The sequence below is a fragment of the Bos mutus genome, chromosome X, assembly GCF_027580195.1.
Source record: "Bos mutus isolate GX-2022 chromosome X, NWIPB_WYAK_1.1, whole genome shotgun sequence".
NCBI classification, from domain to species: domain Eukaryota; kingdom Metazoa; phylum Chordata; class Mammalia; order Artiodactyla; family Bovidae; genus Bos; species Bos mutus.
This window is the reverse complement of record NC_091646.1, coordinates 95,193,823-95,215,758: the sequence shown is the minus strand read 5'-3', so window position 1 is coordinate 95,215,758 and position 21,936 is coordinate 95,193,823. Positions and strand designations below refer to the sequence as shown.

Sequence of the window (21,936 nt, the reverse complement as noted above, 5' to 3'; positions counted from 1 at the left end):
GTTTTTCATTACAAGATAAAACTTGCCTCTAACAATACCCCTTCAGCTATTGCCTTCTATGTTTTTTTGTGATTGCTAAACTTCTTGAAAAAGCATTATTTACATGATGACTTCTTACTTCATGGTGATCCATTTGTAGCTCCTCTACTCTGCTGAAACTGCAGCCGCAAAGATCATCTGTAATTTTTGTTCAAGAAAAATCAATTATTTTCCCAAATTATCTGCCCTAAAACTCCTTTAATGTTTGGCACTATCTGCCTTCTTAACTTCCCAGGTGGTGCTAGTGGTAAAGGACCCGCCTGCCAATGCAGGAGACATCAGAGGTGGGGGTTCAATCCCTGGGTCAAGAAGATCCCTGGAGGAGAGTGTGGCAACTCACTCCAGTATTCTTGCCTCGAGTATCCCCTGGACAGACGAGCCTGGCGGGCTGAAGTCCATGGGGTCACAGAGTCAGACACGACTGAAGCAACTTAGCAAGCATGCAGCACACTGTCTTAACACTCTTCACCCTTTATTTTATATCTTTCTATATTCCTCATTTCCATGCCATTTCTTGGTTGTTACTTATCTGGTCCTTTTATTCCTCTAACCTTCTCATTTCTTTTTAAAGTTCTACCTTCTAAAGCACCCTCATATCTGTACCACATCACACTTGGCAGTTTCTTGGTTTCAGACTATCATTTAGGTACAAGTGGCAAATTTATACTTTTACGGCAGTTTCTTGGTTTCAGACTATCATTTAGGTACAAGTGGCAAATTTATACTTTTACTCTAGATGTATTAGCTTCAGCCTCTCATTTTTGACTTCTTACTTTATACCTCCACTTTGACAGTCTGCTAACAACTCAAACTCAGTATATTCTTTTAATATCTTTTCCTTTTTCTATTTTTCATTACTGCTAGTATTCTTTTTTATGATGTTTTGAATTTTTAAAAGCCTTTTTACTATATTAATCTCATTGCTACAAGAATAGTTTGCAATAGAATGTTGAGACTTCCCTAATAGGAAAAATAATATAAAAATAATGGAATATAATAAGCAATATAGGTAAAATGCTATGGCATTTTATCAAAGTGACCAGGTAGTAGGAGATAGTTGTGCAGTAAGGAAAACAGGAGACCTGGGACTTCCAGAGTAGTGGAGTTTCATAAATCTGTTCCTCCTTAAAAGCAATAAAAACACTGACAAAAACTGTCAAAATGAAATTTTAAATCTTGAAATTAAACAAAGATTTCCAACAATCTGAGGAGTATTTACTCAAGAAAAACTGAATCCTGGTAACAGTGGAGTAATTGTCGCATTTTGACTTGACCTGTTTCTGTCCCCCTCTCCGCTGCTCTGCAGTCTTGCAACCACAGTGGCTATGAAAACTGCAACCTTGCAAACAAAGGAAGAGGCAGACTGAGTATGACTCTGCTCACAATTCCCACCCCAGTACATTGTCACAATTTGACCTTTCTCGTAGGTCTCTAGCAACACCCCTCCCCACGAGTGAGGGATTGTCATCTTTTGACTTGTGACATATCTTGCTCTGATGAAAAGGACTTATCCTTAGGACACTTGCCAAAAATATTCAAATAGTTTGGCATTGCGGTTGCCTGAGGCGACAAAACCAGTTGTGACCAAATAGAGTTTGACTAAAAACTTGAAGATGTGGGGATTAAGATATGTGCAGCGAATTTCACAATTCTGACATGTCCCTGGATAACATGCAGGCCACATGCATATACAGAGTGGTGTGATTACCCAGGGAAGGCCTGAGAGGGTGCCAGTTTTTTCATCTCTGGCTGATGGAGAGATGCTGTGTGAGCTGGAAGTTAAGGCTAAGGTAGAGCTGTAAACCACCTAAGTGCTGAAGGTGTGCCTGCAACACGTTTGCAGTGCTCCTTGACAAAGGGTAAAAGATTTATTATTTCAGGCATGTAAAAAACTTGTGACAAACTATATGCATACCTTGGAGATATTTGGTTTGGGTTCCAGACCACCACCACAATAAAGTAAAATAACAATGAAGTAAGTCATACAGATTTTTCTTTCCCACTGCATATAAAAGTTATGCTTTATGCTGCACTGCAGCTTAAGTATGCAATAGAATTATTTTAAAAGGATGTACATACCTTCATTAAAAATACTTTATTGCTAAAAAATGCCAAGACAATTAGAATAGTAACATCGAAGGTCATTGATAACCATAATAATTATAAAAACAATGAAAATGTATGAAATATTCCAAAAATTATCAAAGTGTGACAAAGTGAGAAAATACTATTGAAAAAATGGCACTTACAGACTTGCTCAATGCAGAGTTGCCATTGTGCTTCAAGTGATATCTTGAAGAAAGTGAAAAAACAGTCCACAGAATGAGAGAAAATATCCACATGACCAATATCTGATAAGGGCCTTGTTTCTAGAATATATAAACATCTTTTACAATTTAATAATGAAACAAGTAACACAGTTTTTTAAATGTGTAAAGAGTCTTAACAGTTCTCCCAAAAGTACATGCAAATGAACAATAAACACAGGAAAAGATATTGAACATCATCAATCCTTCAGTTCAGTGGCTCAGTCATGTCTGACTCATTGCTACCCTGTGGACTGCAGCACGCCAGGCCTCCCTGTCCATCACCAACTCCTGGAGTTTACTCAAACTTATGTCCATTCAGTCGGTGATGCCATCCAACCATCTCATCTTCTGCTGTCCCCTTCTCCTCCCGCCTTCAATCTTTCCAGGCATCAGGGTCTTTTCCAATGAGTCAGTTCTTCGCATCAGGTAGCCAAAGTATTGGAGTTTCAGCTTGAACATCAGTCCTTCCAATGAATATTCAGTCCATCCAGTCCTTTAGGATGGACTGGTTGGATCTCCTTGCAGTCCAAGGAACTCTCAAGAGTCTTCTCCAACAACACAGTTCAAAAGCATCAATTCTTCCGCACTCAGTTTTCTTTATAATCCAACTCTCACACCCATACATGACTACTGGAAAAACCATAGCCTTGACTAGACAGACCTTTGATGACAAAGTAACGTCTGTGCTTTTCAATATGCTGTCTAGGTTGGTCATAACTTTCCTTCCAAGTAGTAAGCGTCTTTTAATTTCATGGCTGCAATCACCATCTGCAGTGATTTTGGAGCCCAGAAAAATAGTCAGCCACTGTTTCCACTGTTTCCCCATCTATTTCCCATGAAGTGATGGGACCAGATGCCATGATCTTAGTTTTCTGAATGTTGAGCTTTAAGCCAACGTTTTCACTCTCCTCTTTCACTTTCATCAGGAGGCTCTTTAGTTCTTCTTCACTTTCTGCCATAAGGGTGATGTCATCTGCATATCTGAGGTTATTGATATTTCTTCTGGCAATCTTGATTCCAGCTTGTGCTTCCTCCAGCCCAGCATTTCTCATGATGTACCCTGCATATAAGTTAAATAAGCAGGGTGACAATATACAACCTTGACATCCTCCTTAATCACAATGATATACCACTTCACACTCACTAGGATGACTATTATAAAAATGATATACAAAAACCTTTGAGAGAAGCTGTAGAGAAAATAGGAACCATCGTGCACTGTTGGTGGGAAAGAAAAATGGTGCAGCCATTTTGGAGAAGACTTTTGGAAAGCAGTAATTTAAAAGATTGGGCATCCTATGTCCCAGCAGTTCTACTCTAAGATATATGTCCATAAGAAATTAAAATCTATGTGTACTCAAACACTTCTACATGGTTTCATACCTGCATTATTCATAATAGACAAGAACAGAAACACCCCACATTTTCATCAACTTATGAATGGAGACACAAAATGTGTTTTTTGTATGATTTAATGCCATTCATCAGTAAAAAGGAAATGATGTGCTGATAAACGCCACAACATAGGTGAAACTTGAAAACATTATGCTAAGTGAAGAAGAGCTAGTCACAAAAGACCATATACTGTATAATTTCTTTTTATGAATTGTTCAGGTTAGGCAAATCTATAGAGGGACAAAGTAGATTAGTATTTGCCTGTACAGAATGGTGGAGGGGGGCAAGATGAAAGTACTCACTAAGGTGAAAGTTGAATCTAGCCAACAACAGTTATAGTCAGATGCTGCTTAAATATTATATGCTATATTAATATTGATTATATTAATATTTATATACTATATAACATTGATTATATTAATATTTACATACTGTATTAATATTGATGTAGAAATTCATTGAAGTGGTTTATCTTTTGTATATCAAATTGCATAAAGAAACTTCTGCATGGCCTATAAAAGCTACTCTGATTGTATAAACATCAGTGATCTTGCTACCAGTAGCAAAAGACAATAAACATTTTTATTGTGTTATATTTTTCCTTAAGTCTCCAATTTTTCTTCTACTATATGTCTATATTTTATGGCTTGCTTTTCACTTAAAAGTGTACAGTTTCAGTGAAAATATTTAAGTTAAATTTCAGCTTTTTCTATGCTTCAGCTTGTTATACTAATTTCATGGAAATGTTGACATCATGTGATTCCTGTTTTTGGATTCTCTTTTCTAGGTATCTTCAGATCTTCCGATAGTATGGGGAAACCCAGACATCACCATAGACCCTGATAACACGGTTCCATATATTCTACATGTGTGCCCTTGGAAGCGGGGTATATTCAAAGGTAAGAAAATTGTTAATAAAATATTATTAACTACCATACTGGAAAACATGCATGATGAGAAGAAATTAAAAAGTAATTTACATTTCTTGTTTCTAATAAGTGATCCAGAGGGAAATTTAGTTTTCTATTTAAGTCATTAGCTTTCTAAATAATCAGTGCTTTGGGGCATACATTTCATCTATAGTGCTATACTTTCTTGTCCATTTATTTGAATTTGTAGGGCAAATTCCTGGAAGTAGAAATATTTAGTTAAGGCATTAACATTTAAAATTAGGGTGTGTGTTAGTTACTCACTTGTGTCTGACTCTTTGCAACCCCATGGACTGTAGCCCGCCAGGCTTCTCTGTCCATGGAATTCTCCAGGCAAGAATGCTGGCTGCTGCTGCTGCTAAGTCACTTCAGTCATGTCCGACTCTGTGCGACCCCATAGATGGCAGCCCACCAGGCTCCTCCGTCCCTGGGATTCTCCAGGCAAGAACACTGGAGTGGGTTGCCATTTCCTTCTCCAGTGCATGAAAGTGAAAAGTGAAAGTGAAGTCGCTCAGTCGTATCCGACTCTTAGCGACCCCATGGACTGCAGCCTACCAGGCTCCTTCATCCATGGGATTTTCCAGGCAAGAGTATTGGAGTGGGGTGCCATTGCCTTCTCCAAAGAATGCTGGAGTGGGTAGCTATTCCCTTCTCCAGGGGATCTTCTCAACCCAGGGATCGAACCCGTGTCTCCTTCATTGCAGGCAGATTCTTTACCATCTGAGCCACCAGAGAAGCCCCAAAATTGGAATAAATACTTGCAAATAGTTATACCAATTTAGGAGCCAGACAGCGTCCTATGAGAATATTTCTTTATAAGACTAGGTATTTTAAAAACACGCACGTATAATATACTTAATTGATACATGAAAAATAGGTTAAAGGCTTTGGTACATGTGAAGTTTTCTTCCTTTTTTTCTAATAAAGCATCCATTTATACAAATTGCCTGATGGTCCCTGAAAAGAGTTGCTTGCTTGGGAATAGGAGTGAGGGATATTCCTACAAACCTTTTGATGGAAGAGGGGTTGGAGGTAAAGAAGAGTAACAGGGAATAACTGAGGAACTGTAATTCACCAAAGGAATAATTGTTGTATTTGGAAGACAATTCAGTGTCCCGTGGTGGTTTGATCCTGTTGAGGAAATTGTTAAAATGTTGGTAAATGGATACAGTTTAAAAGTGTAGAAAGCACATAGAGAGTAGGCTGAATGCCAGTGCTATTAACAAGCAGAAGGGAAATTTCAGAATGGCAACCACTATGATCCAGTTACTACTGCTGTCATAGAATATTCTGTGAGTGAAGAGCCAACTCACCCCACCCTCACTCTCTACTTCTAATTGGCTTGACCCCACATGTCACCATAGTCATAGCTGTTAGCATCTTATGAAATCTTCCCATCACTTTTCAGGCACTTGACTTTGCAAAGCCCGTTATTATTCTCCATGTAATAGGTAGATTTTTGAGCTACAGTGAGCCTATTTCAGCATTTCAATAAAGTAGCATTTTTTGCCATTTTTATGATAATTCAGAAGATTTTAATTGATTTTAAGAAATATAAATTTCAGTTTTTATTCTCATCATCAAATGACAGTCCTAATGATAGTTTTTCCTTAGTTTTAGAATTTAGATTAATGTTTCATAAAGGATAACAAGTCATTCAGAATTGCCATTATTATTTTTGATATAGGTAAGAAATTTGAGTTTTCTGTCCTGTAAAAGGCAGTAAGGTCTGCTATGTGTGAGAAGAAACATAAGAGGAACTTTAAATAGTAGAATGTTGTTGAATTAGGAGTGTTTATGACTCCATTAAGCAAAATAGAGCCACTGGTCCATGAATCAGACTCAAAGTTATAGAAATGGAGCTAAGAAAAATTAAATAATCAGATTTAATATGTCTTTATATAGTCATTTTTGTTGATTTTAGCAGCATTTTAGAAATGCTAAAAATTTCAAAGCATATTTTCAAATTTCAAAACATTTTCACTCATCAGATGAGGACTCAGCATGCTGGTTTGAAGGACTTTAGAAGAAATTTGGAAACATTAAAGGCAACTCAGGGCATATTGTTAGGTGAGATGAATTAGTAAATATTGCTGGCTACACAAGAGCCCTTGCAGGCTTCATAATTTTGAAAAATATTTGCAAGACATTTTCATGATTGTGCTTCCCAGGGCGGTCCCTTAGATTTGAATTAATGTTACCATTATGATTTGGACAGGCTGAGACTGTAAGGAAGGCAAACTCCATTTTTATTGATATTACTGTTGGAAGGCTTCTACAACATTTTAAGTAGTGGAGATGTAATTGCTTCTGAACAGTTGTTAATCTGTTGTAATATAAATAAAACTGGACTAAAATTTTCATACATATATGAGAATGTTCCTATTTGTACTGGTTAAAGAAGTATGTCAGTGTCTGTGTGTGTTTGTGTGTATCACTGGTCTTGAAAACTTTGTGCATGTTTTTAATTCTATACTTAATTATATAAACAGTTATTTACAAAAGGCCTATAATTTGGAAAATCTTGATGAGTATAGTAGTCATAAACAAAGCTGACCTTCAACCAGTTACACTCTGTTTGTTAAAATATTTTCACAGATGCTTTTCCTCATATGTTGGCAATCCTTAATTGTTTGAACTCCACTGTAATGCAACTTTTGAACTCTAGCCTCCCCAGCCTATCCCTTTGGCCCCCAGCCTCCCCAATAATTCAGCAAGATATAAAGGGTTAGCACAAGCCTCAGAATTTGGATCCAGCGTCCTTTCTGATTGATCCTTGCTGGAAAATAGGTTTGTTAATTGTTTCAGATATTACTACTGGATACAAAGATAAATATCGTGTGGCTCGTGCCTCCTGGGATTTCGTATCTGGTGGTAGAAATACATATCCATAAATCATCTAGTACAAGGTACACTTTGATATACCACAAGTTTAAACATGACACTGAAAATGGAAAACATTAACCCTAAAACAGTGGGAGTCTGAGAGGGTTTCTTAAGGGATAATGGTTTTGATCTGGACCTTAAAGCTGGACCTTTGAGCTGGGACTTATCAGCCAATATGGTGAGCAGAGCAGAGGAAACAACCTTACTGAAAACACAGAAAAGATATTTTCTGTAAGTAATGAATAGCAGGGGTATGTATCTGTGGCAGCCAAAGCAGAGTGGCATATAGTTAGAAATATTGGCAGACTTTGTTGTATGGAATTTTTGTTTTACATCTTACTGCAGTTGCAGCCATTGAAGATTTCTGAGGGGCGTGAGACAACTGAGTTTTAGAAAGAAAAGTCTAGAGATAATATACAAAACTGATAGGGAGCACAAGACAGGGTGGATAGATCTGAGAGATCATTTAGTGGACTTTAGCAATATTCTGGTTGATCAGTTCTCAATATTAGTTTGTGCCTCTTATACTGAAAGCAGACCCTGAGAGAAGAGTTTAATTGCAAGTAGTTTATTTGAGAGGTGATCACAGAAAGCACACTGGCTGAATGGAGAAGTAAGATGCTAAAGGGAAAAAGTCAGTAAAAGGTAAGATATATATCAAATTACTGCTGAGACCTGGGGAAACTTATTGGTAACTTTCTGAGAGAATTGTCAGGCTGAGGGGTAAGCAAATTGAGGTAAACATCCTCTAACTCCTCTCCATCAATCATTAATGTTTGTTCTTAGGGAAGATTACATGACAGTGAATCCCTACTGGAAAAAAGTCATAGGAAACCATTGGTGTGTATGGAAGCTGTCTGCCGAGGGGATTTTCATGGGGCACTGAGTTATATGTGGTATATACTATACTGGGTGTCATGGCATATTGACTGATAGGTAAGAATTTTGAAAAATGGATGGATTTGGAATTATCACAGCAGCCTGAAGTGAGCTACAATCATGTTTCATATGTACCCAGGTGGAGGTTTTAATTTGAATGCCTCTATCGCCATGGAACAAAAACATAATATTGACCATTTAAATGAAGATTGAAGACAGACCAAGCAAGTCCAATGATAGTCAGTTAAAAAACAGAAGGAAAATTTCAGGAAAAGTGACAGTGGAAAATGATGCTATAGCAGCTTATGTTTCAAGGGAATCAGAGTCTAGGATGGGAGATTAGCGTATACGACATGTATTAGGGACTGTGTTGGCATCAACACTAGTAAACGGAAAGGTAAGAAAGTATAATACTGAGCAGAGGAAAAAGTTGGGTTTCCGGACAGACCAAGTAAAGGTGTTTAGTAAACTCATTGGGGTCTCTGAAGCTGGGATGGTCCTTTGGAATTGTCCCAAGTTTGGAGAAGGGGACTGGGCCTTTACGCTGCTGTGTTGTTTCAGTTCAGTTCAGTTCAGTCGCTCACTCATGTTTGACTATTTGCGACCCCATGATCCGCAGCTCGCCAGGCCTCCCTGTCCATCATCAACACCCGGAGTCCACCCAAACCCGTGTCCATTGAGTCGATGATGCCATCCAACCATTTCATCCTCTGTTGTCCCCTTCTCCTCTTGCCCTCAGTCTTTCCCAGCATCAGGGCCTTTTCCAATGAGTCAGCTCTTCACATCAGGTGGCCAAAGTATTGGAGTTTCATTTTCAACATCAGTCCTTCCAATGAACACCCAGGACTGGTCTCCCTTAGGATGGACTGGTTGGATCTCCTTGCAGTCCAAGGGACTCTCAAGAGTCTTTTCCAACACCACAGTTCCAAAGCATCGATTCTTCGGTGCTCAACTTTCTTTATAGTCCAACTCTCACATCCATACATGACCACTGTAAAAACCATAGCCTTGACTAGATGGACCTTTGTTGACAAAGTAATGTCTCTGCTTTTGAATATGCTGTCTAGGTTGGTCATAACTTTCCTTCCAAAGAATAAGTGTCTTTTAATTTCATGGCTACAATCACCATCTGCAGTGATTTTGGAGCCCAGAAAAATAAAGTCAATGTTTCCACTGTTTCCCCATCTATCTATGGGACTGGATGCCATGATCTTAGTTTTCTGAATGTTTAACTTTAAGCCAACTTTTTCACTCTCCTCTTTCACTTTCATCAAGAGGCTCTTTAGTTCCTCTTCACTTTCTGCCATGAGGGTGGTGTCATCTGCATATCTGAGGTTATTGATATTTCTCCCAGCAATCTTGATTGCAGCTTGTGGTTCTTTCAGCCCAGCGTTTCTCATGATGTACTCTGCATAAAGTTAAATAAGCAGGGTGATAATATACAGCCTTGACATACTCCTTTTCCTATTTGGAACCAGTGTGTTGTTCCATGTCCAGTTCTAACTGTTGCTTCCTGACCTACATACAGGTTTCTCAAGAGGCAGGTCAGGTGGTCTGGTATTCCCATCTCTTTCAGAATTTTCCACAGTTTATTGTGATCCACACAGTCAAAGGCTTTGGGCTACCCTGGTAGCTCAGACGGTAAAGCGTCTGCCTACAATGCGGGAGACCCAGGTTCGATCCCTGGGTCAGGAAGATTCCCCTGGAGAAGGAAATGGCAACCCACTCCAGTATTCATGCCTGGAAAATCTCATGGACCAAGGAGCCTGGTGGGCTACAATCCATGGGGTCGCAAAGAGTCGGACATGACTGAGCAACTTCACTTCACTTCACTTTAAAGGCTTTGGCATAGTCAATAAAGGAGAAATGTTTTTCTGGAACTCTCTTGCTTTTTTGATGATCCAGCAGATATTGGCAGTTTGATCTCTGGTTCCTCTGCCTTTTCTAAAACCAGCTTGAACACCTGGAAGCTCACGATTCACATATTGCTGAAGCCTGGCTTGGAGAATTTTGATCATTACTTTACTAGCATGTGAGATAAGTGCAATTGTGTGGTAGTTTGAGCATTCTTTGGCATTGTCTTTCTTTGGGATTGGAATGAAAACTGACCTTTTCCTGTCCTGTGGCCACTGCTGAGTTTTCCAAATTTTCTAGCATATTGCGTGCAGCACTTTCACAGCATCATCTTTCAGGATTTGGAACAGCTCAACTGGAATTCCATCACCTCCACTAGCTTTGTTCGTAGTGATGCTTCCTAAGCCCCACTTAACATCACATTCCAGGATGTCTGGCTCTAGGTGAGTGGTCACACCATCGTGATCATCTGAGTCGTGAAGATCTTTTTTGTACAGTTCTTCTATGTATTCTTGCCATCTCTTCTTAATATCTTCTGCTTCTTTAAGGTCCATACCATTTCTGTCCTTTATCAAGCCCATCTTTGCATGAAATGTTCCCTTGGTATCTCTAATTGTCTTGAGGAGATCTCTAGTCTTTTGCATTCTATTGTTTTCCTCTATTTCTTTGCATTGATTGCTGAGGAAGGCTTTCTTATCTCTCCTTGCTATTCTTTGGAACTCTGCCTTCAAATGGGTATATCTTTCCTTTTCTCCTTTGCTTTTCACTTCCCTTCTTTCACAGCTATTTGTAAGGCCTCCTCAGACAGCCACCTTGCTTTTTTGCATTTCTTTTTCTTGGGGATGGTCTTGATTCCTGTCATGAATCATGGACAATGTCATGAACCTTGTCCATAGTTCATCAGGCACTCTGTGTATCAGATCTAGTCCCTTAAATGTATTCCTCACTTCCACTGTATAATCATAAGGAATTTGATTTAGGTCATACCTGAATGGTCTAGGGGTTTTCTCCACTTTCTTCAATTTCAGTCTGAATTGGGCAATAAGGAGTTCATGATCTGAGCCACAGTTAGTTCCCAGACTTGTTTTTGCTGACTGTATAGAGCTTCTCCATCTTTGGTTGCAAAGAATATAATCAATCTGATTTCAATGTTGACCATCTGGTGATATCCATGTGTAGAGTCTTCTCTTGTGTTATTGGAAGAGGGTGTTTGCTATGACTAGTGCATTCTCTTGGCAGAACTCTATTAGCCTTTATCCTGCTTCATTCTGTACTCCAAGGTCAAATTTGCCTGTTACTCCAGGTGTTTCTTGACTTCTTACTTTTGCATTCCAGTCCCCTGTAATGAAAAAGACATCTTTTTGGGGTGTTAGTTCTAGAAGGTCTTGTAGGTCTTCATAGAACTGTTCAACTTCAGCTTCTTCAGCGTTACTGGTCGGGGCATAGACTTGGATTACCATGATATTGAATGGTTTGCCTTGGAAACAAACAGAGATCATTCTGTTTTTTTTGCGATTGCATCCAAGTACTGCATTTCGTACTCTTTTGTTGACTATGATGGCTACTCCATTTCTTCTAAGGGATTCCTGCCCATAGTAGTAGATATAATGGTCATCCAAGTTAAATTCATCCATTCCAGTCCATCTTAGTTCACTGATTCCTAGAATGTCGATGTTCACTCTTGTTATCTCCTGTTTGACCACTTGCAATTTGCCTTGATTCATGCTGTGTTGTTTAGTCATTGAAAAGTGGACTACATGTGGAAGGAGGTTTGACCTTGGAGGAGGCTTGCTTTTTCCACTTAAGTCAATGTCTGAAGAGGGCTTGACCAGATGGTCATTTACCAGGATCATTCCTAGTAGCAACAGAAATAAGTCCTTCATTCCTGAACATGACTATGGTTGATACAGCACAGCATTTACCATAGTTGCATTTGATGACGAATGAATATGAAGAGAGAAGGGAGAAAAGAGAGTCAAGTGTACTTGTGATAGTAAGCAACTCTAAGGAAGGTGATATCATTAACTGTGAGAGAGAAGCCATCAGCAGGATGGATTTCCTAGTTAGGGAGGGAAAGCCCATTTCTATCTTGATTTGAAGGTTATCTTTTTGTGTCAATAAATTTCTGGAAAATGGAAAAATATTGAATCAGCCAACCCTAGATATGAAAACATAGACCCTTAAAGGGAAACAGAAGCACAAAATCAAGCAAACAAAACCACCATGTGTAAAGGCAGAAATGTGTTAGTAACTTAACACGTTAAGATATAATGGCTTAATTCTCTCCTTAACAACCACAAAATGACCTCTCTGGTCATTAGAATGTAAAAAGCTAATATTACTCTCCATTATTACAGTGTTAGTATGTAACAAAACATAGAAATGTAGTAATAGACTGTGGCTCATTTGTAATACTGAAATATACAACTAAATTTCCACTTGCCTCAGGTAGAAACTTGATTTTTTTGTACAAGATCAATATTTAGGTGGAGATGATTAGGCCTTAGTGATTAGCATATACTTTAGTAGCAGTAATCCTTATATTTATTTTCATTGTAATAGCATAATATGATTCACAAATAAGATTTAAAGATGGCTATAAACATGCATGTTCACAATGTATGTGCTCCTAATATAGCACTAAGAAAATGAACTTGTAAGGATTAAGGTTATACAGTTTGATACATACCATTTTTTCTAAGAGTTCACTCCATTTTCTCTTTAATAATCTACATATAGCACATATGTCTCTGGCATAACTTTTCTGAGTTTATTATGAGGATGTCACACTAGTCAGCTCAGTGGACTCCAGCTTGTGAATATCAGGGTCATAATATAACTTTAGAAAGCAGATTTTAATAACAGAGAGGTGACTATCTAAATTTGTAGGGATGCCTCTAGGGTACCCTTTCTGTGAAGAGAAATGAAGAGTTATAAAGCTAAATAATTAATTTGGGGCTTGTGAAATCTGGGCCCCAAACCATGCAAGCATGAGCTCTTTGGCAATTTGGTTTTCACATTCCCAGTTATCACCCCAAAAGACAAGACTCCAGGCTTCCACAGAGTAGTCCATATTCCAGAACAGATAGCATCTTCAGTGATGACTCAGTGCAGTGGATTGCTGCTTTAAAATTTAAAATTTTGTTCTTAGCTTGTATGTGTATTTAACTTAAAAATTTCATTTGAGAGGGTATTCTCTGAACATCTCTTCCAACATATTATAGAAATGGTGATCCCTGTTTATCTTTAAGCAGCTTTTATCTTATTAACTTGTGCAGTTGATTTATTTAATGTAAGTATAAGACTTCACAGTGATCACTTATGAATGCCTACTTGTGAGCAACATGCTTTCATCTCCAGGGAAGAAGTCTTTAGAAATCATTACAATTGTTAATGACATTTGGTGGTGGTAGTTTAGTCGCTAAGGCATGTCTGACTCTTGTGACCCCATGCACTGTAGCCCGCCAGGCTCCTCTGTCCCTGGGATTTCCCAGACAAGAATACTGGTGTGGGTTGCCATTTCCTTCTCTAAGGGATCTTCCCAACCCAAGAATAGAACCTGTGTCTCCTGCCTTGCAGTCGGATTCTTTACCCACTGAGCCACCAGGGAAAACCATTTGTTTGTGACTAAAAACGAAAAGGGTGAGATGAGGGAAAAATTTGGATATTGAATATCTTGTCTTTGTCTACAGAGTTGTAGAAGTTCACCAGGATTATTTATTGAACTATGAGTCATTTAAATTTATGAACAAATATTAGGCTGAAATAATTAGGTATGTGAATCATGGCATGGTGGCCTAAAATGATCTCTAAACATTGAACAAGAAGATTTTTACACCTAAAACTAATTTAATGTTATGTGTAGATTTTATCTCAATTAAAAATATATATTAAAGACATTTCATAAACCATTCACTTACAGTGTCAAGTATTTAATTGTTTAGCATACTACATGGACACAGTTCAATAGTATTCTTTTTTTATTCCACAGTAGAAAAATAAATGCTGAGAATCCACATTTTAAGATGGTTTCCAGTCATGTTAGTAAATTTAGTCTCTACCCTGAGCATTCGAGATAAAGTAGTTTTAGTCTCTCTTATATCCATGACCCTTGACAGGCTGATAGCTCCAGAAAGTAGGTAATGATGATAATTTTGAGGTAACCCACAATCACCCTGTATTTTTTTCAATGGCAGCTGAAGGTGCTTTTTCACTTGCTGAAAAGTGATTGTATTTATTCAGTTCAACACATCTGTGAATTATAACTAAGATTTATTTCTGCAAATTCGCAATTCGAAAGTTCTTATGCTGGAATGAGATCTATTATGACATTGGCACAAGAAAGCCTCCTCCAAACGATTGCAAAGAGGTTTTAGTCAGCTTTGCTAAAGACTTTTAAAAATTTCTGTTCAGTGAACTTCTGCTTAATGTCAAAACAAAGTGTTTAATGTGTGCATAACAAAGTTCTTATGTTAGGCCTATGTTTAAACAAGATAGGATTAGTTTTTATAGCTGGCGCCCCACTACTCTCTGATATAATGCACTATCTAGAGAGAGATGTATTGCCAGTTTGAAATACAAATTCAGTTCAAAATTTGATTTCTAATATTGTGTGTGATGAGAAGCCTGCTTGTCATGTGTATATTCAGAATGTGATTCTGAGCAAGAGCAGTGCTATTTAAATTTGCATTTTTTATTTAAAGTCTGGGTAGTGTATTCTTGCTAACTGCCACATTGCAATGGCATAATTGCACATCTTTTACTTTGCTATCTCTTATCTTACTGTTACTGGGTTGCAAAGGAACATGTTCAAAAGGTGCATGTGACTTCAATCTCCAATTACATCGTTCTCTGGTTGGGCAGCCTTGGCGGTATACTTAGCGTCTCTGATTATCAGATTTTTTTTACGTGTAAAATATAGATAATACTTAAACTTTCAGGGTAGTTATGGGCATAAAATGGAGATATATGAAAAGTGCTCATCTGGTAGGTCTTAAACTAATATTTAGCACCCTTACTTAATATGCTAACTCCATTTTTGAAAATTCTCTAACATGATATGGATATATGGGAGGATTTAGGGCTTCTTTTGTTTCCACTCTCTCCTAGTTGATCTCATTGAAAATGCCAGAGGTGGTTCTATCAAAAGCTTGGCTGAAATAGAATTTGGATCTTGCTGGCTTATTCCCACCAGTGTTGTAGACTGTATACAGTTAATAGGAGCATAAAAACCAGTTAGATGCCACTGGTATTTCAAAATAAATGCTGGCTGCTGTAAATGCCATAAAGCATTTTCATGCTGTTTTAGGTGAAGGAAATGGTTTGCAAAAACAGGGCCTTGAGGCAGTGCAGAGAGAATGAATTGAGTTTGTTTGGATCCTCTCATGGTCCTCTGGGCTCTCCTCTTAGTTTTCCCTCTCTCTGCTTTCCCAGACAGCCTCTGCTCTGATAGTTGATAAAAGCTCTACCTGCCTGAGTGGGATTAACCTGGGTGAGGCTTGTGAACACTAGATATGTCTTCCTGCTCCAACCCCAAAGTCAAAATCAGCATTAACTCTAGTCTCAAGGTCTACTCATATAATTGGCTCGAGATAAATTCATACATGTTAATAGATCAAAGAAGGAGGCAAATCTTGCATTTTCTGCCTTTGCGCAGGATGTTCTGTCCTCTGAGTGCCAGGCTAACACTGGCCTGCAGACCAACACCTGACATGTAGCAGCAGGTATCGGGTTAGTATCAAAGGGAAGAAGTAACACAGTTCAAAAATTATTTCTAAAATATTTTTTAAATTGCTTAGTAGTACAATAAGAGAAGTGCAGTAAAATATGAGTACAAGGAAGATTTACAAACTTGGAGAAAAGCATACATTCAGAAACTGCATCTATTCTGTCAAACTAAGATACTCCTGAGATTCCAGTGTTTGCCTTGGAACCCACATTTAATTGGTACAACATTCACTCATAATCGATGATCAGGTATCAGAGACATAGTTCTCCCTGGGAATGCAAGGCAGGCTGTAGATGCTTTCTTGAATATAAGTTCAGGTTGCTCTTGGAAGAAGGCTCTAGTGGCTACTGAATCTACCCTATGATGTTCTGGTTAAAAAGTTCATATTTCAATTCTGAACTACTGATATATATATAAAATACACCTATATATAATATATATGCATATACATATACACATATATATCATTGTTATTAAGAAGATAAAACTTTCTCCCTCTTATCCTTTCTCCTTGTGTGTATATGTTATGTGTGTGTGTGTCCTGCTTTACTAGTCAAAAGAATTTGTGTATTTTGTAAGGAGTTATTTACAGTAAAATGAAAATATGATTTAGCAAGTCATGGGCTTTTCTCATGTAAAATTTTTACTGAAGAGTCTCAGAGAGGGGAGTTTATTGTAAAAAATTTATTCATACATTTATATGAAATTTTTCAAATTCAAAGCATCCTTCAAAGAGGCTTTCTAGTATATAAGAAATTAAACATAACCTGTTGAAATTAAGAGGGTTAAAGTTTCAGAAATTCCGAAACTTTAAAACCATTTTTGTCTTTTAATTTTTGCTCTCTCTTTTATTGAAGTATACTTGATACACACACACACACACATATTATTTTTTAATAATATTTTCCATTATGGTTTATCACAGAATATTGACTGTAGTTCCCTGTGCTATGCAATAAAACCTTGTTTATCCATTCCATATATAAGAGCTTATATCTGCTAACCACAAACTCCCATTCTATTCTTCCCCACCCCCTCCCCACCGGCAACCACGAGTCTGTTCTCTATGTATATGAGTTTGTTTCTGTTTCATAGATAGGTTCATTTTGCCATACTTTGGATTCCGCATATAAGTGATATGATATGGTATTAGTCTTTCTCTTTCTGACTTACTGCACTTAGTATGATAGTCTCTAGTTCTGTCCATGTTGCTGCAAATGGCATTGTTCTGTTCTTTTTATGACTGAGTAGTATTCCATTGTGTGTGTGTGTGTGTGTATATATATATATATATATACACTATGACTTTTTTTATCCATTCATCTGTCAGTGGACTTTTAGGTTGTTTTCATGTTTTGGCTATTGTGAATAGTGCTGCAACAAATATTGGGGTGCATGTATCTTATTGAATTATAGTTTTATCTGTATATATGCCCAGGAGTGGGATGGCTGGATCATATGACAGCTCTATTTTTAGTTATTTGAGGCACCTCCATACTGTTTTTCATAGTGACTGTACCAACTTTTGTTCCCACCAACGGAGTAAGAGGGTTCCCTTTTCTCCACACCCTCTCCAGCATTTATTATTTGTAGACTTTTTAATGGTGGCCACTCTAATTGGTGTGAGGTGGTACCTCACTGTAGTTTTGATTTATATTTCTCTAATAATTAGTGATGTTGAACATTTTTTTTCATGTGCCTGTTGGCTATCTGTATTTAAATATTTTTTTTCTTAATATGAAACTACTTCAAAAAGTTTTGCAAATCATGTTGAACACTTGCCTATTGACATTCTGCAGTTTTATAAAATGTGACTGCTCTCATTTTGCCCTGTGGATGGGGCCTAAGGATGTTTTTTAATGCCATAATTCATTTTTAACTCATACAGGAATTGATCATAGAAATAAAGTGAAAATAAAATAAAAAATAAATGAGGACTTTTCATGGAGGCTTAAGAAGCCACCTTCACAATACAGATCAGATCAGATCAGATCAGATCAGTCGCTCAGTCGTATCCGACTCTTTGTGACACCATGAATCGCAGCACACCAGGCCTCCCTGTCCATCACCAACTCCCGGAGTTCACTCAGACTCACATCCATCGAGTCAGTGATGCCATCCAGCCATCTCATCCTCTGTCGTCCCCTTCTCCTCCTGCCCCCAATCCCTCCCAGCATCAGAGTCTTTTCCAATGAGTCAACTCTGCGCATGAGGTGGCCAAAGTACTGGAGTTTCAGCTTTAGCATAATTCCTTCCAAAGAAATCCCAGGGCTGATGTCCTTCAGAATGGACTGGTTGGATCTCCTTGCAGTCCAAGGGACTTTCAAGAGTCTTCTCCAACACCACAGTTCAAAAGCATCAATTCTTCGGCACTCAGCTTTCTTCACAGTCCAACTCACATCCATACATGACCACAGGAAAAACCATAGCCTTGACTGGACAAACCTTTGTTGGCAAAGTAATGTCTCTGCTTTCGAATATGCTATCTAGGTTGGTCATAACTTTCCTTCCAAGGAGTAAGCGACTTTTAATTTCATGGCTGCAGTCACCATCTGCAGTGATTTTGGAGCCCAGGAAAATAAAGTCTGACACTGTTTCCACTGTTTCCCCATCTATTTCCCATGAAGTGATGGGGCCGGATGCCATGATCTTCGTTTTCTGAATGTTGAGCTTTAAGCCAACTTTTTCACTCTCCACTTTCACTTTCATCAGGAGGCTCTTTAGTTCCTCTTCACTTCCTGCCATAAGGGTGGTGTCATCTGCATATCTGAGGTTATTGATATTTCTCCCGGCAATCTTGATTCCAGATTGTGCTTCTTCCAGTCCAGCGTTTCTCATGATGTACTCTGCATATAAGTTAAATAAGCAGGGTGACAATATACAGCCTTGACGAACTCCCTTTTCCTATTTGGAACCAGTCTGTTGTTCCATGTCCAGTTCTAACTGTTGCTTCCTGACCTGCATACAAATTTCTCAAGAGGCAGATCAGGTGGTCTGGTATTCCCATCTCTTTCAGAATTTTCCACAGTTTATTGTGATCCACACAGTCAAAGGCTTTGGCATAGTCAATAAAGCAGAAATAGATACTTTTCTGGAACTCTCTTGCTTTTTCCATGATCCAGCAGATGTTGACAATGTGATCTCTGGTTCCTCTGCCTTTTCTAAAACCAGCTTGAACACCCGGAAGTTCACGGTTCACGTATTGCTGAAGCCTGGCTTGGAGAATTTTGAGCATTACTTTACTAGCATGAGAGATGAGTGCAATTGTGTGGTAGTTTGAGCATTCTTTGGCATTGCCTTTCTTTGGGATTGGAATGAAAACTGACCTTTTCCAGTCCTGTGGCCACTGCTGAGTTTTCCAAATTTGCTGGCATATTGAGTGCAGCACTTTTACAGCATCATCTTTCAAGATTTGGAATAGCTCAACTGGAATTCCATCACCTCCACTAGCTTTGTTCATAGTGATGCTTTCTAAGGCCCACTTAACTTCACATTCCAGGATGTCTGGCTCTAGGTGCCTGACCACACCATCGTGATTATCTGGGTTGTGAAGATTTTTTGGACAGTTTTTCTGTGTATTCTTGCCATCTCTTCTTAATATCTTCTGCTTCTGTTAGGTCCATATCATTTCTGTCCTTTATTGAGCCCATCTTTGCATGAAATGTTCCTTTGGTATCTCTGATTTTCTTGAAGAGATCTCTAGTCTTTCCCATTCTGTTGTTTTCCTCTATTTCTTTGCATTGATCATAATGCAGTGAATCTAAACAAATGAGCAAACATTTATATTTGATATCAGAGAAATATACATGACTTTATGGAACAAGAGGAGATGTACATAGAGATTTTAGTTAGATAGACAGACAGATATATAAAAGTCTTCTTGCTATTTAAATAGGATGCCTTCATTAATTATCCTGTATTAATTACCTTGCACATGACATTGCCTAGTGCTAGAAAGATACTCATTGGGGCTGTGAATTTAACACATCCTGCTTATACAATACTTCCAATTTGGGGTGACAGTTCTCAGTTTCTGTCAATATCCTGCTTAGAAGTGGTGTGTATAATATCTGAAACACACAGTGTATTTTTAACATCTTTGTTGTAGAATAATTGATATACAATAAGTTGTACATATTCAAAGTACAATTTGAGAAGACTTAACGTATGTGTATGGGCTGCTCTGGTGGCTCAAATGGTAAAGAATCTGCCTGCAATGTGGGAGACCTGGGTTTGATCCCTGGGTTGGGAAGATCCCCTGGAGGAGGTCATGGCAACCCATTCCAGTATTCTTGCCTGGAGAATCCCCATGGACAGAGGAGCCTGGTGGGCTACAGTCCGTGGGGTCACAAAGAGTTGGACACAACTGAGTGACTAAGCACAGCACAGCAACATATATATATATACCCATGAATCCATTGATTCAATTCAAAAAATGAATATATTTCACCCCTTAAAGTTTCCTTGTATCCATTTTTAATCTTTTTGCCTCTGCTCTCCTTCTGCCCAATGCCACCCTTGCCCTGGACAACCATTTATCTGTTTTCTATCACTTTATATGCATCTTACAGCACTGTTTGTGTGTGTGTGTGTGTGTGTGTATAAAATCACACATTATGCACCCTTTTTTGATGTTTTTTTTTTTGTGCATCATAATTATTTTGAGATCCATCCGTACAGTGTATGTTTCAGTAGTTTATTCCTTTTATTGCTGAGTAATAGTCCCTAGAATGGATATATCATAGTTTGTTCATCTGTTTACCTATGGATGGACATTTGGGTTTTGGCATGTTGGACTGTGAAGAAGGCTGAGCGCCGAAAAATTGATGCTTTTGAACTGTGGTGTTAGAGAAGACTCTTGAGAGTCCCTTGGACTGCAAGGAGATCCAATCGGTCCATTCTGAAGGAGATCAGCCCTGGGATTTCTTTGGAAGGAATGATGCTAAAGCTGAAACTCCAGTACTTTGGCCACCTCATGCGAAGAGTTGACTCATTGCAAAAGACTCTGACGCTGGGAGGGATTGGGGGCAGGAGGAGAAGGGGACGATAGAGGATGAGATGGCTGGATGGCATCACTGACTCGATGGACGTGAGTCTGAGTGAACTCTGGGTGTTGGTGATGGATAGGGAGGCCTGGTGTGCTGCGATTCATGGGGTTGCAAAGACACGACTGAGTGACTGAACTGAACTGAACTGAAGTTGTGCTAATTACATGAAAAGCTAATATGAGAATTCATGTATATGTCTTTCTATGGGCATATACTTTCATTCCTCTTGGGTAAATCACTTATGTATAGAATGACTGGATAACACAGTTATTGAATTTATAACATTTAAAGAAACTGCTAGACAGTTTTTCAAAAAGATTGTTTCTTTTTCCATTCCCACCAGCAGTGTATAAATGTTCCACTTTGTCTACATACTAAAATAGGGATAGTGATTTCAATATTTTCCATTTTAACTTGTGTGTAATCAGTGTGGTTTTAATCTGTATTTCCATAATGAATAATAAATAATTTTGAGCATATCTTCTTATGCTTGTTTTGTCTTCCATGTGAAAAGTGAAAACAAAAGCAAAAGTGTTAGTCACTCAGTCATGTCCAACTCTTTGTGACACCATGGACTGTAGCCTGCCAGGCTCCTCTGTCTGTGGCATTTTCCAGGCAAGAATACTGGACTGGATTGCCATTCCCTTCTCCAGGTTTTCTTCCTGACCCAGGGATTCAACCCAGATCTCCCGCACTGCAGGCAAATTCTTTACCATCTGAGCCACCTTGTTATCCATATGCCTTCTTCATTGAAATGCTTTTTCAAGTCTTTTGTTCATGCCCCCATTGAATTGTCTGTTTTCTTATTGTTGAATCTTTAGACTTTTTAAAAGTATATTCTAGATATATTCCCTTTATTATATACATGC

The 21,936-nt window shown here is 38.3% G+C and overlaps 1 protein-coding gene across 3 annotated transcripts in view; it reads left to right on the top strand.

Moving 5' to 3' along the window:
* CFAP47 (cilia and flagella associated protein 47) overlaps window positions 1–21,936 on the top strand; it is a 502,187-nt gene that overhangs the window by 328,246 nt on the left and 152,005 nt on the right. For all 3 annotated transcript variants that reach the window (XM_070365964.1, XM_070365963.1, XM_070365962.1), the window contains one exon: window positions 4,531–4,642. In XM_070365964.1, coding sequence (XP_070222065.1) covers window positions 4,531–4,642 — 112 coding nt within the window. The remainder of the gene's footprint in view (window positions 1–4,530; window positions 4,643–21,936) is intronic.